At 37.7% G+C, this 13,976-nt stretch overlaps 1 protein-coding gene across 13 annotated transcripts in view; it reads left to right on the forward strand.

The window, feature by feature from the left end:
- Itga4 (integrin subunit alpha 4) overlaps nucleotides 1-13,976 on the forward strand; it is a 76,417-nt gene that overhangs the window by 38,855 nt on the left and 23,586 nt on the right. For all 13 annotated transcript variants that reach the window (XR_015682858.1, XR_015682859.1, XR_015682860.1 and 10 more), the window contains 2 exon segments: nucleotides 5,203-5,352; nucleotides 6,655-6,731. Coding sequence is in view for 6 of the 13 variants with exons in the window: in NM_001107737.1 (NP_001101207.1) it covers nucleotides 5,203-5,352; nucleotides 6,655-6,731 (227 nt within the window). In the remaining 7 variants the exon portion in view is untranslated.

Raw genomic sequence — 13,976 nt, forward strand, 5'->3', positions numbered from 1 at the left:
CTACTGAGATCACCAAGGTCAGAGTGATGTTTCCATCAGAGGTGATTGAAGACAGATTCTATGCCATTTACTAACGTGCTATGTCAGACACCTGAAGGAGAGTCATCAGGACGAGTACAGAGTGGTTAGCCCAAGCAACCAGATACATCATTTCTATAAACTCAGGAAAAAATGTACTGCAAAAAACCCACAACTTTTACTTGGAACATTCTATTGTGCAGTTGTGAACTTGCTGAGAGGGAAACATATTTAACTTCTCAAATAAACATCAGTTAACCATTGGCATATGCTGATCTATACTTGGAGAAAGGCCACAGGAATGCCTGTCATCATCAATATTCTGAAATCCAGCAATTCAGTGCCTTACGAGTAGACTTGTGTGGTTGCTGAGGTGTAAGAAACAAAAATCATATGGAAATGATTGAGAAAAGATAGCGTTTTTAGGGCCTGGTGAAAATTGGTGTGTGTGTGTATGTGTGTGTGTGTGTGTGTGATTGTATCTCCCTCAGCATGTACTAAACAGCAAAGATTTTTACACTTTAAAGAGATGATTTGTATGACATGTTAACAGTATGTTAATAAAGGTATTATTTTTAAGCATCTTCACAGGTCTCTCCAGTGCTAGTAACATGGCCCTCCTTCCTCTGTACTTGTCCCTGCATGCGTGGGAATAATTACCACCACACATATATGTGAATTCATGGGTGGTAGACTGTGATAGATGTACTAATATAGCATTGTATCTGTTGACTCTTCGTGTGCACAGTGAACCAATTAGTAAATATCTTCAAATGCTTATGCCTGAGTAGCTTCATAGTTTGACCAGCTCTATTTTCCCAGTAATTAAGAGCAATAAGAGGATGTGGACTTACTCACAGGGTCAGACATACAGATTCTATGAAAGAGAAAGAATACAACTTTGCCTAATTTTAGGCACAAGCTAATCAGCATTCTTGTGGGTACCATTTTATGAAAATTCAGATAAAAACATGGCATAGAATTTCATTATGTTTAATATAATAGCACATGTCATTTCATAAATACACGTCTAAGCAAATTCATGTTCTTCCTCTCAAATTCTTACTGTCACTCTAAGACATTTTTAGTGTTTTAGCTTCTGTCTCTAGATAGAGCTGATTAAGTTGAACAAGTGTGCTTTTTTCCCCTACAAAAGCACATGTACATCCCATATATTATGAGAAAAGCATAATTAATAGGTAATTGGGATAATGAAAGTAATGTTCACCAGATGTAGAGAAGACCTCGTGGAAAATTAGTATGAATTAGGTGCCATGTGATTTGGTCAAAGCAAGCTTGTTGAGAAGAATTAATATAGTGGACATGTGGAGGGACATTCAGTGACTGTCTAGTTCCTATGCCCAGGGAATAATTTAATCAAGTTTGCTATTGTAATATTCAGGGCTTCAAGCTGTTCCATTTTCACAAGTTGATAACTTGGGATTTGGGTTTTGATTTGCAGCATTCCGATATGGTCAAGGTTTCCTGTTGAGATGATCATTTACCAAGTAATTTAATCAAGAACATCTGGAGATAGAAGAATAAAAACATAACCCAGTATCTTGAACACCATAGTTCAGGCTCCAACTCTTTCAGGTGCCATTGATCTATAAATCTGATAGGCACTGCAACACCATTTTCTACTTACTGCTCTCTGAGTGACAAAAAGCCCCACTTTCCTATGCCTCCAAATGTTTCTCAGCAGTTATTAACCTAAATTTCAGTGTTTGATTGGCTACCTTATATAGCTCATTTGAAGTTATATTTGAGTGTCTGTATATATACACATACATACACACAATTATAACATCTAGGTATTTTTCATGTCATCTGGCCATCCCAACAGTATGTAGACATCACCACGGTCATAGCCGTTTTCCTTTTCAGATAATGCAACAAAACATAAACAGAGTAAATATCCAGGCCAATGTTATACAGGGAGTAATAGCCCTATTATGGGGCCTTTAGGTTCTAGTCTTCTTCAAGCAAATAATTCAGTTGAGAGCAGAGGTAGTTTAATTAGAAGTTTATTTAACAAAGCAAATCAAAGTATCTACTCCAAAAAGAGATCAGAGGAAGTTTTCCCAAAGAGTTCTCAAAGGTAACATGAGTAACTCTTTTCCCATCACATATCATGGTGGACCAGAAATGCCACTCATGATCTTCTCAATTTTCCCATGCTCTTCTAAAAGCCTATTCAAAATCAAAGCCATAACATAAATGACATTTTAATGAGGTCAAGGCCCTTTCAAGATAAGATCTCTTTGTTAGAACACATGTGCAGGACAATACACCAGAACCCTATTTCTATACAGTAATAGCATCCTATCTCTATCACCAAGGACATTTAACCAAGTGGTATTTTAATGTCAGGAGGCATAGCTACCATGATTCAGCTATCACGTCACACATCTAAATCCTGTTTTAGATAGCTTGAGGATCCCGTGATTGTTTGTCTGTTCCATTTTTTTGATTGAGGCTTTTGCATGAAAGCTGGGACCATGGTTTTGCATATTTTTTCCAGTTACACAAATAGGAGTTCTACCTCTCAGATTCTACCTAGCAGACTCAAGATTCTACCTTTATAATAGGTATGTTTAACATGATATATTAATGTCTACTGTGTGAATAGAAGAAGAAACAGTTGTATTCTTTCTACTTATAATTATGAAAAGAATGTTGAATAAACACAATCTTTTATGTAGTAAATGCCACCTTTATAAATGTATTAGATTGATTTTCTTATGTGAATAACACAGCAATAATCTATAATAGATTGTACTACCCATTAAGAATTATTGATTGCTAGCTCCTTAAACTCAAGTCCTTTAATTTGCTTTTAAGAAGTGATCTTTAAGCCATGTACCAATAGTGAAATGAATATATATATATATATATATATATACATATATATATTCAGCAGGAGAATTGTTAAGTCAGCCCTGAGGAACTCGGATACAGGATTCTAGTATTGGTTAATTGGGGAGAAAAGGAAGCCATGAGAGAATGTGTTAAGGGCAAGTGAAGTCAAGAGTGAATGTATATTGCTGATGTAGACACAGCCATGCTAAGGACCCAATGCCTCTGATCTATAGGAAGGTCAAAGCTTTCCTCATGCAGCTCATGCTTGGAACTGGCAAAGCCTCCCTCTTTTCTAAGTGCAAATGTTGGTAAAATGTGCAAGTATGAGTATTTATGGACAACTGATCAGTGTCTGTAAAAACTAGCAATAGCAGCTTCCTCATTTTGGATGTTTGTAGACTGAGACTTCTGGCTTTTAGAGACCTCTTACCAAGACTAGCTAATGGCTGTGCTGTGCATAATAAGTGCACCAAGGTTCCCAATTATTGAATAGTTGGCATTACTCCATCAGGATGTCCACTGCCCACCTGGCCCCAGATTTTCTCTGTGTGTGTGTCTATGTGTTTATTCTTTCTTCATTCCCTCATCGGACCAGTTATGTCTATCTTTGGAGCCATTCAAGATTGTGGCAGGGTAGAAAAAATCTGTCTGTCTTGGGTGAAATCAATTAAGTTTCTTTAATAACTAGAAGAAATTTGTTGAATGCATTCCTTTAAATGGAACTTATAAATTGACACATAAACGAAGGTTGAATCAATCTCAGCTTGACATTTAAATGGTTCAGATGACAAGATACCAAAAGTCTGTGCTCAGCTTTTCAAATTATCTCTAGACATAGTCACAATTGTAATATCAAGAAAAATGAAGGCTACTCACATTGTTCTAAACTGGTCCCTGTATTTGTGGACTATATTTATGGAACACAGTCAGCCCTCTCAAATTCTGAGGTCATTTTAATTTAAGCTTTTGTTGTGCTTAACATGTTCATGTGTATTGGTCTTTAACGTGTTTTATTTCATGAAGGGCCCAGTTGACTTCTGTTATAAAGGCTTGTGCACTGCTTTGTTAGTAAAGACCTCATAACTTCCCCAGACAAGGAGAAAGGGCAATCTGTCTTTCTAGTGAGTCTTGAGCAAGCAACATCATGCTTTGTGTCTTACCTCACTCCCATGCATGTGTTTTCGATTCGAGAATAACTTTTGGATATACTGCAGTGCTGATTTAATTGAGTCTTGAATGCTTTCAGGTTATTTCCACTTGGTTAAATTGTTTCCGTTTGTACCGTATGTCAGGAAATAGTTTTGATGATAGAATGACATGATTTTAATGAAGAATTAGTAAACAATAAAATGAAAATATAATGAAAAACATTCTAAGTCCATGGGAAATATTCTTAAAAGAAATAAAATTAATGCATGCTTGGAGAAATTAAGATTAAAATGTAAGAACCGATAATGTATTGGAATAAACACAGGTTTGTCATTGGAAACTCAGTAAAATGAATGTTAAAACCTTCATCATTCAATGGTGTATTTTTGACCATGTAGACACAAGAAGTGTTATGTAGAAATCAAAAAGCCACTACATATAAAAGAATTCTATTCAAAACAGAATGATATTTTTAATGGTTACCTGCTGTATGATTGGTAAATAAACCTATAAACTCTGAGTGCATATGAACAAGTATAACATAGCAAACAAGGAAACTGTCACAGTGAGAAAATTCAACAGGCTTAGAAATACAGACCTAACATCATTCCTGTATTACGAGTCATGGTATTAGATAATTAAGGGGAAAATATCATTATGATAAATAAAAAACCCAGAAATGTTCATAATAAATATGAAGTTGAATGAATCAAACTGAGTACAAAGTGTTCCAAGAGATTTAAGGAAAGCTTACTGAGCAACATTATTTTCCTATAAGCACATAGGGGATTATTAAGTGAAATAGAGGTGTTGAGGAGAACTTTGAGGTTATTTATTAAGTATGTAAATGAAAAATATAAATATGTATATTATGATACCAACCTATAAGAATTGTACAAAATATCATAGGAGGGAAAGTGCTGAAATTCTGACTTCTGCAAATACTATCGGATGGTAGTTTTTCATTTCATACTCTGTCCTGTCACAAACAACAGGACCATTTCTGTACTGCAAAAAGAACATACGGTTCAATTTTTGTAAAAGAAATTTTGCTAAAATGTGGGGCATTGTTTGTGTCTTTTTTTTGACCCTTTAGAAGAAATGATTTTTGTGTATCCTTTTCTATTCATGCTTCCTACTTTTATTTGTATCCATGATTTTCAATTCCCTTAGAAAGACGTGCGAGACATCCTCACTCCCATTCAGGTTGAGGCCACATACCACCTTGGGCATCATGTGATCACCAAACGAAACACAGAGGAATTCCCACCCCTCCAGCCGATCCTTCAGCAGAAGAAAGAAAAAGACATTATTAGAAAAACGGTTGAGTATTTTCTTGCATTTAAAACTTAACATACTTAAAACATAATTGAAGAATTTTTAAAATACAACAAAAATAATTGAAATGTACCTGAATTGTTTAGAATTTTTTTAAAATGTTGATGAAAATCAATCTCTCTCTCTCTCTCTCTCTCTCTCTCTCTCTCTCTCTCTCTCTCTCTCTGTGTGTGTGTGTGTGTGTGTGTGTGTGTTTGTGTGTGTGTGTGTGTATTTAATAATCCCTTTGGGATTTTCAATTGAACATGTTTAAACTTGCATTTAGTCACACGAGTACCTTTCAATATATAAATATTTATGTAGAGCATATGTAAGTTTTTATCTCCTTGAAGAAATGAATTTCTCAAGAGAAAACACATTAGGCATTGGTTGTGCTAAGAGCTGGTTATTCAATATCTTTCTGGGCACCCACGGGTCTATCTGTTCTATGCACCCACTGGTCTTCCCCATTTTTTGCACCCACTGTTCTTCCTTTATTCATTCCTCACCTTTTTTTCTTGTCTCTTTCCTTGGCCATGGATCCACTCTGAATTTTCAATTCTCCTACTGAAGTTCTGTCACATATAAACACATTTACTATGTGACAAAATTTCTATTCACTTCCCACTCCCTGTGCCTTGTTTCTTTCTTCACTTTCTAGATCTCCCCTTCTTTGAAAAAAATTTCCCCTTTTTACCTATTCCTATTGAGCTGAATTATTTTAATATTTTTATTTGCTTTTATATAGCATATCCTTCACGTCTTTCTGAGGAGTATATGCATACCCAGTAGTGTACATGGATCCTTTTAAGTGACTAGAGCTCAATAAATCAAACAAACTTCACGACAGGCCACCATTTAATTTTGTTCAATGTGTCCACAAAGTTTTGCCTCTCAGTTTCTACATATAGATGTATTCTTGGATATGAGTCGCTGTCCATCCCTATGCCAAAAAAGAATGGAAGCTTTACTTTTGTGTAATAAGTTTGATCAGAATATAGCATGAGAAAGTGGGGAAGAGGCAGATTAGAAATGTCTTTGCAGCTGCTATTACAAATATTTCTACAGTGTCTTTAATATAATTTCTCAAAACTTATTTGACTTAACAAATTTATGCCTGGAATCCACTAGAAGAACTGAATTTCTATAGCCCTGAAACTATGTATTTGGACCTCCTGACTCATTCCCAGATTGAACCTTGGGGAGGCATAAGTTATAATTTAATGTGTGACTTTTATTTTTGTCAAGCACAGGTGCCGCATTCTTTAAATACATAGGAATTAAAATGTTGTCATGTTTTATTTCTAGATAAACTTCGCAAGGTTTTGTGCCTATGAAAATTGTTCTGCTGATCTGCAGGTTTCTGCAAAAGTTGGGTTTTTGAAGTAAGTATAGTTTGCTCTGTTTTTATCAAAAGAACATAAAGGGTAGATGCATGGGGGTTCTGGTCAGAGAAAAGCTAACCCATGAATGTTAACATCATTTAAAATATTACAAAATTATAATGTTTTGCTATGAGGAACTGCATGATGCATATATCATTACATATATTATATATTGCATTATATTATATGCATTATATCTTTAAACATTACCATTTTTTAAAGAATGAACGTATATGAGTGTCCCTAAGGCTTTATGAAGTGTGCTTTAATTATTTTATTGTAACTTAGAAGGTATTTCAGGATTTAACTGTGCCTTGAGATATCATTATCATAGTCATAATTATATTTTAATATTTTTAAGGGCTGGTAATAAGAGTTTGGCTGGGAAAAAAATTAAACTTTACTGCACAATGGTTAGTATGTTTTACGGCTAGAAAGTGAGTTACACGACTCAAACTGATATGCAAAATAATGTATTTTGACAAATTTGAAAAAGAATAAACTAACTTATTCTACATTCACAGCAAGATAAACGGAGTAGGAAGAAAATACAATACCTAGAATAGCATCAGGCGTATAGCAAGAGCTGGGGGAATAGGGATGCCCACTGTGACTTCGTAAGGGAAAGGAAACCCCTGTAATTACGCAGAGGTTCCCTATATTCAAATGACTTCGTACATCTGTGGACAATGGAAATAAAAAAGGATAATGAATAAGGATGCAGAGTGACCAGGAGGGGGAGGAGAAACTGGTTTAGAAGGTGGGGCATAAGGAAACCGTGCAACCATAGTTGTATGTCAACATCACACAAGGAAGATCCATTTGGGAAAAGGGAGTGCCAATAGAGAAAACGCCTCCACCAGATTGGCCTACAGGCAAGCCTGCGGTGCATTTTCTGATTGATTTGGGAAGGCTTAGCTCACTGTGGACAAGTGTCATCTCTGGGCTGGCTGGCAGTCCCGCTACAAGAAAACAGGCTGAGCAAGTCATTTGTCCATAGCCTCTGCATAGCTCCTGCCTCAAGGCTTTTGTCTTGACTTCTCTGGATGATGAACTACGAGATGTAAGAGAAACTAAATCCCGTCCTCCCCAGCTTGATTTTGGTCATGGTATTTTATCACAGTGATAGGAACCTTACCCAAGAATATGGAGCTTTGGTACACAGATCCTTACTTACAAATCACTCTCAATACAAGATTTAAAGTTTCCTCTACACATTAGAGACTCCTGAGATTGCATAGGTATGAGAAATGTAAATTTTACAGGGTAAATGGGAAAAATGACTCAAATATTGGGACTCATTCTATTCAAGGAACTTAAAAACAGTAGAAATTCTTTTGGAAACTATAAAGAGATCTTCAGGAAACCAAGTCCTGATAACATAACAAATGGAGGATATTAAAAGGTGGCATTAATATTAATATTAATATTCTATACCAAGATCAGATAGCATAGTGATGGGAAGGGCCATGGAGTTTGCATCTAAACTGCAGAAGGAAAGAATGTCAGTGGGCACAAATAATGACTTTTTTCAATTCAATTCAATTCATTCATTCATTCATTCCTCCTTCCCTCATTTTCTCCATACTTTCTTGCATCTCTCTCTCTCTCTCTCTCTCTCTCTCTCTCTCTTTCTCTCTCTCTCTCTCTCTCTCATCACCCCCCTCTCTGTTTTTTTCTATGTATGCCTGGCTGTCCTGGAATTCACTATATAGCCCAGGCTGGCCTTGAACTCACAGAGATCTGCCTGCCTCTCAATTGCTGAAATTAAAGATATATGCCCATCTTATTTAATCATGGAATGGCATGCCATGTGAGGATCAGAGGCAGGGAAGGGATAAATAAGAGAGGACAACTTTTGGCTTACATCCCAAAGGACACGTTAAAGTTCATTCCTGAACTTAGCCTGAAGCATCTGGCAACTCTTCACTCTACCCCGTGACTCTCTTTTCTGTTCATCTTCTTGATGACATCCTGCTGTGTTTCCTTTCCCATCCTCTTCTCAATTGTGTTCAGATCATCTGTACTTGCTACTCATGCCCTACCCATTCACACACAGTCATGTTTTCCTGGGCTAACCTTACTTAAAACTACAACTTCTCCTGCCATTCCCACACTGCTTATGCTTAGATCAGCATCTTCGAGCTGTACACCCCATGTCCTGATGCCGGGCAAGCATGAAGAATATCACACAGATTGATTCTGATTCGTTGTTATTCAGCAATTGTGTAACTGATGCTTAATTACCTGAGCAAGAAACTAGAAACTAGAAACACCATTTAATCGTGTTAATTGTCTATCCTATCTCTTTCTTTTCTCTCTGTGCTATTTTTCCAAACCAGATACCCAGTAGACTTCTCATATCACCTAGTATTCTGGTTTTCCAGGCATTGTCAGTGTCCTGACCATCATGTGTTCAGGATGACCTAACATCTATAATAGGGGGGGGGCAAGGATCCCTTAATTAATTGTTAAATGATAAGGATTCAGTAGGTCATGTTAGACTTAAAATTTAAACTCCTCGGTCCAGTTTCTCACCACTATCATAGGTCTTTTTGACATCAATGGAAGAATGTTTACAGTTGTTTGGCCATGACATAGATCCTCATATCCACCATCTTCTCACTTCTACCTGATGAACCTGTATTTATCTTTTAAACCTCAGCATTTCTGAGATGTGGCTGTCTATCTCCAACCCCCTACCCTAGACTCCCTGTACTCCTAGGCCTATGGCACTTTATTGAATGTCTCTCTCCACACAGCTCTGGAAGAGCTGTAAAGCAAGTCCTGTCGTCGTGTTTATCTTCCCAGAGCCTAACAGAATGCCTGGAGGAGAGGAGGTGGCTAAGAGGTTTGCTAAGAATGGAACGGGAGTTCCGCCACTTGACACTCCAGACTTATAAGTAGAGGAAGGAGTTAGCCTTAGAAAGGAGTTAAGATTCTCTTCAGCTTAAGCTACAAAGCTGGGGATTATGATTGATCGCTTCCTTGCAATTGTGGAAATGAGTAAATATAGAAAAGTCATGGGTTGATGCTGTGGTAATTCAAGTTCATAGATAGCAACTATCTATGAGGGTTAGGATATAGGGGATAGTTTGAGGAACAAAAGCTCCAATGTGACTGTTAAATGTGGAACAAGGGATTGAAAAGGAAAGAGCAGAAAGCTTGATTGCAGTAGTAAATGATGTCTTGCTGGGGAAAAGCATGAATTCTTCTCAATCAGACAATGCCAGCATAGCCATGGACATCCATAGTTGCAGGGACAAGGAGCCCTTCCTTGACTGGTAAAGGAGCTTTGTGCTTATAAATGATTCAGTTGGCTCACTCACAGAATTGAGTAACTGCTTTGTACATCAGAGCAGAGTGAGACTTTGTGAGTTTATTAGTTTAAGAACTTATAACTTTCCATTAGTATTTGTTTTCTAAGACATGTAGGTTTTAGTTATATCAAGAGACTTTGATAAAAGCAGCTGTGCAGGTATGTTTGTAGAGAGGGACATTTTCTAGATGAAGTATATCCGTGTGTTAGCATTAGGCTCTCTGGGTCTTCCTGGTCCTCTTTGATTGCAAATCGTCTTTTCCATGAGAAAGAGGATTTCAAAATATCGCTAAGAATGTTTTCATTCAAATAAGTTGGAATTGTTAAGTCAATTTTGACTTAATTGTCTATTTAGCATTTTTAATAGGAAGTGTTTTTCCAATTAATAATCAAGCCTATGGGGGTTGGGGATTTAGCTCAGTGGTAGAGCGCTTGCCTAGGAAGCGCAAGGCCCTGGGTTCGGTCCCCAGCTCCGGAAAAAAAAAATAATCAAGCCTATGATTTTAAATAGTATCTGGCCAAGTGTAAGGTGCCATTTCTTAGGATGTGGTCTTGAGTCATGTCCAGGACAATACCTACAATGTCTGTTGGAAATGTATATCCTAAGACCCCAGAAACTTCTCATCGATAGGCATAGGATTTAAGAAAGAAGCCTTCACTATGAACAGAGCTATAAGTTGACTTTTTAAAATTGATTGAGAATTCATACCTGCATATAATGTGTTTTGATTAAGTACACGCTTGTTGCTCCTCCAACTCCTTCTCCACCCTACCACTATCCCTTCCAAATTTCTTCCAAATTTCATGTGTTCTCTTTATTTTTTTAACCCATGTAGTTTACTTTGTGTAGCCACTGTGCTTATGTTTAATCTCATCCGCTAGAACCTGGGTATCTCCTTAGGGGCCACATCATTGAATAAAGCTTATTCTCCTTTACCTGGTGGTCATTTACTTTCAAGAGTGCCTCAGCTAAGGGCGGGACATTGCGTGCCCACTTTCTCCACCCATTCTGAAACTTTTGTCTGGCTTGCTCCTGTGCACATAGTCATAGCTTTAGTAAGATAATATGAGCGATTGCTTTGTTGTGCCCAGAAACACTGTTCTGATGTAGTTCTCCAGTGTCACTGGTTCTCAAAGTGTCTCTGAGCCCTGTCTTCTGAAATATCTCTGAGTCCTAGAAGAAGATAGTGTGATGTAGGTGCCTCATTTAGGACTGAGCCTTTTGCCATATACTATTCTCTACAGTTTGACCAGTTGTGAGTTTCTGTGCTCAGCACCATCTACTACAAAAGAAGCCTCTCTGATGAAGGTTGAGAGATGTCCCGATCTGTGGGGTTAAGGATGTGGGTTTTTTGAGAATCTGTTTTATACTTCGTCCATTTAGCAGAATAATAGCAATAGGTTCTTCCCTAGGTCTTATAATACATCTGGGTCTTGGGTTGTTGGCCCCAGTGGCAGGCTTAGGTTTCACATTATGAAGTGGGTCTTATATCAAGTCAGAAAACGGTTGGTTACTCCCATAGCACCCGTGCCACTGTTGGCATTGTTGGGCATGTTTTGTCAAAGTGGTCATTACTCTGGTGTGCAGGGCTCACAAATGGATAAGTTTGGTGATTGCTTTTCTCCCAGGTAGAATACATAGCACCTTCTATCACTGTAAAATCTAGCTAATAAGGATGAAGATTCCAGGTCAGTATCAGCATTTTACTCCATGTTCTATACCCATTGTATGTGATTACATTAGTAATAAAGTCTTACCATCCCAATCTGGATGGGGACCCAAAGTAAAAGGTCTAGGAGACCCTGCTGACCATCAACTCAAGCCTGTTTCTGTCATTGGGGCTTTATTTGCTAGTCTCTGGTATATCTACAAGAGAAATTGTCTTTTCTTAATAACTCCATTTAAACTCTCTCCCTCCCTCCCTCTCTCCTCCCCACCCCAGTAACTTCTACAATAGTGGGTTTCCATTTAGCCTTTCGATTTATCCCTCCCGTACCCTGTCCTCTTATCCCTGCCCCATTTAACCCTTCCAGCTCCATTATTTTATACAAGACTTTATCACTCTGAAACCAGGAGAGCAATGCAGTGGTAAAGACTTTCATGTGGGAGATAGCTAATCATGTTCGACTTGGCTCAACTCTTACATCTACCCTGTTACCAAAATGGCAGTCTAAAAGAAGTCTATTAGCCTCCCCTTTCCTTGCTATAAAAGAGTAGAAATTATGTCTTCTCTATTGGATGTTTTAATTTTTAAAATGCACCTAATACAAGTGATTAGCTCAAAGTCTGATACCTTTGAGGTTCAATGAAAGGTGCCACTATTTTTAGAATAGTGTGGATTTCAGGGTAAAGCAGTAGGTACCAGTTCCTTCACATAATTTTGGAAAGTTACAAACTATTTCTATGAGGTTCATGATAACCTATTTGGGATGTGCAAATGAGAACTCATCTAATTAAGTTTGCAGAGCCACAGTGAAAGCTTTTTGACTGTGTTTTGAGTAAGTTATTCTGTGTCAGACAAAAATACAACATCTCTGCATGTAGGTGTCTCCTCTCCTTCCTCAGTAACAGTCTGCAAATTGGGGCCATATGTTGTATGCCTTCTTCTGGCTGTAACTCTGCTGGCACTAATGATATTATGTGTCCCAGATCTAGAAGTCTGTTTTATGTAAATGCATTTACTCCATAAGGAACATGAATTTCTGATGCCTGCAATAATAAACCGCTCGGGTTTGACAAGCGGTGCTGATTCACACTCCCTCCTAGTTCCGTGTCCAAATTCCTGGGACAGTGAACAGAGAAGTCCCCACCGAAAACTAACAGTTAGCAAACATGGTATCACAATCACAAGAATAATAGGCATTAGCCACCAAGGAGGAGTCTACAGTCAGACCTTTCATGTAGGTCAGGATATAAGTGGCCTCACTCTGCTATGCTTCAGGTTTCTAGTGATAAACATCGACCCTACCTGCTTTTGTAACAGTTAGGACTACTTTTAACTTCACATAACAAGAATATATGACCAATCCCAACTTACAGAAATATATGTGGCATAATATCTACATGGAGATGGTAGTTACAGGTCTGTTATGCACCCAGGAAGCCTGCATAGATGGTTGTCTTTTATGTTCTTTAGGATTTTTATTTATGATTATATTTTAATGCTAACATTTCCATAAAGGAAATGGATGCAGAACAAGAGTGTGTTTTATTTGTTTTGCTTTTTTCTTTTGAAAACTTTTCAGAAAATATAGCCCTTCTCATGCTAACTCTAACTTGACATGTAGACATCCTCAGTTTGTCACCGTGCAGCAAGAATGTAGTCTTTATGGTTATATTACATATCAGACTTCATTTCCCATGGATGAGCTAAATACTCATCTTCTACAATATCAAAGGAGTGTTGCGCACTGCGTGAATAACCTGGGGTTCTGTTGGCATCCAGTGAGGGACTCATCGATGAGTAGGTTGTGAGTGGCACCTGGCACCATGTTTTTCAATTCCACAACCGGCTAATCTAATACAATTGTCCTTTTTAAAATAAAAGCCTCACTGACTTCACCGAGCTTGTGAAGAATTACATACTACTACACTAATGTCCACTCACTCCCTGCCCAACTTCCTAATCCAAGTTCCTTTTCAAGTTTCCCCTTGAACTTTTACTCAATAAAGTCAGACAATTGGTCTATCCCAGCTGACAAGAATCCCTCAGTGTTTTTAGACTGGAGGCCATTTGCTGAAGGCCACTCTTCTGTTACATAATTCTTCTGTTGTCTTTGAGCACTAAACTGTGCTAACGATTCACATTGTGTTTAGCTCTAGCATCTTTTTCTCCCTTCCTTCCTTCCTTTCTTCCTTCCTTCTTTCCTTTTTTTTTATCTCCACCATTCTGTTAAAAAATTAAGCTTCAGAGACCAAACTGATT

Source organism: Rattus norvegicus, chromosome 3 (assembly GCF_021556685.1).
Source record: "Rattus norvegicus strain SHRSP/BbbUtx chromosome 3, alternate assembly SHRSP_T2T, whole genome shotgun sequence".
NCBI classification, from domain to species: domain Eukaryota; kingdom Metazoa; phylum Chordata; class Mammalia; order Rodentia; family Muridae; genus Rattus; species Rattus norvegicus.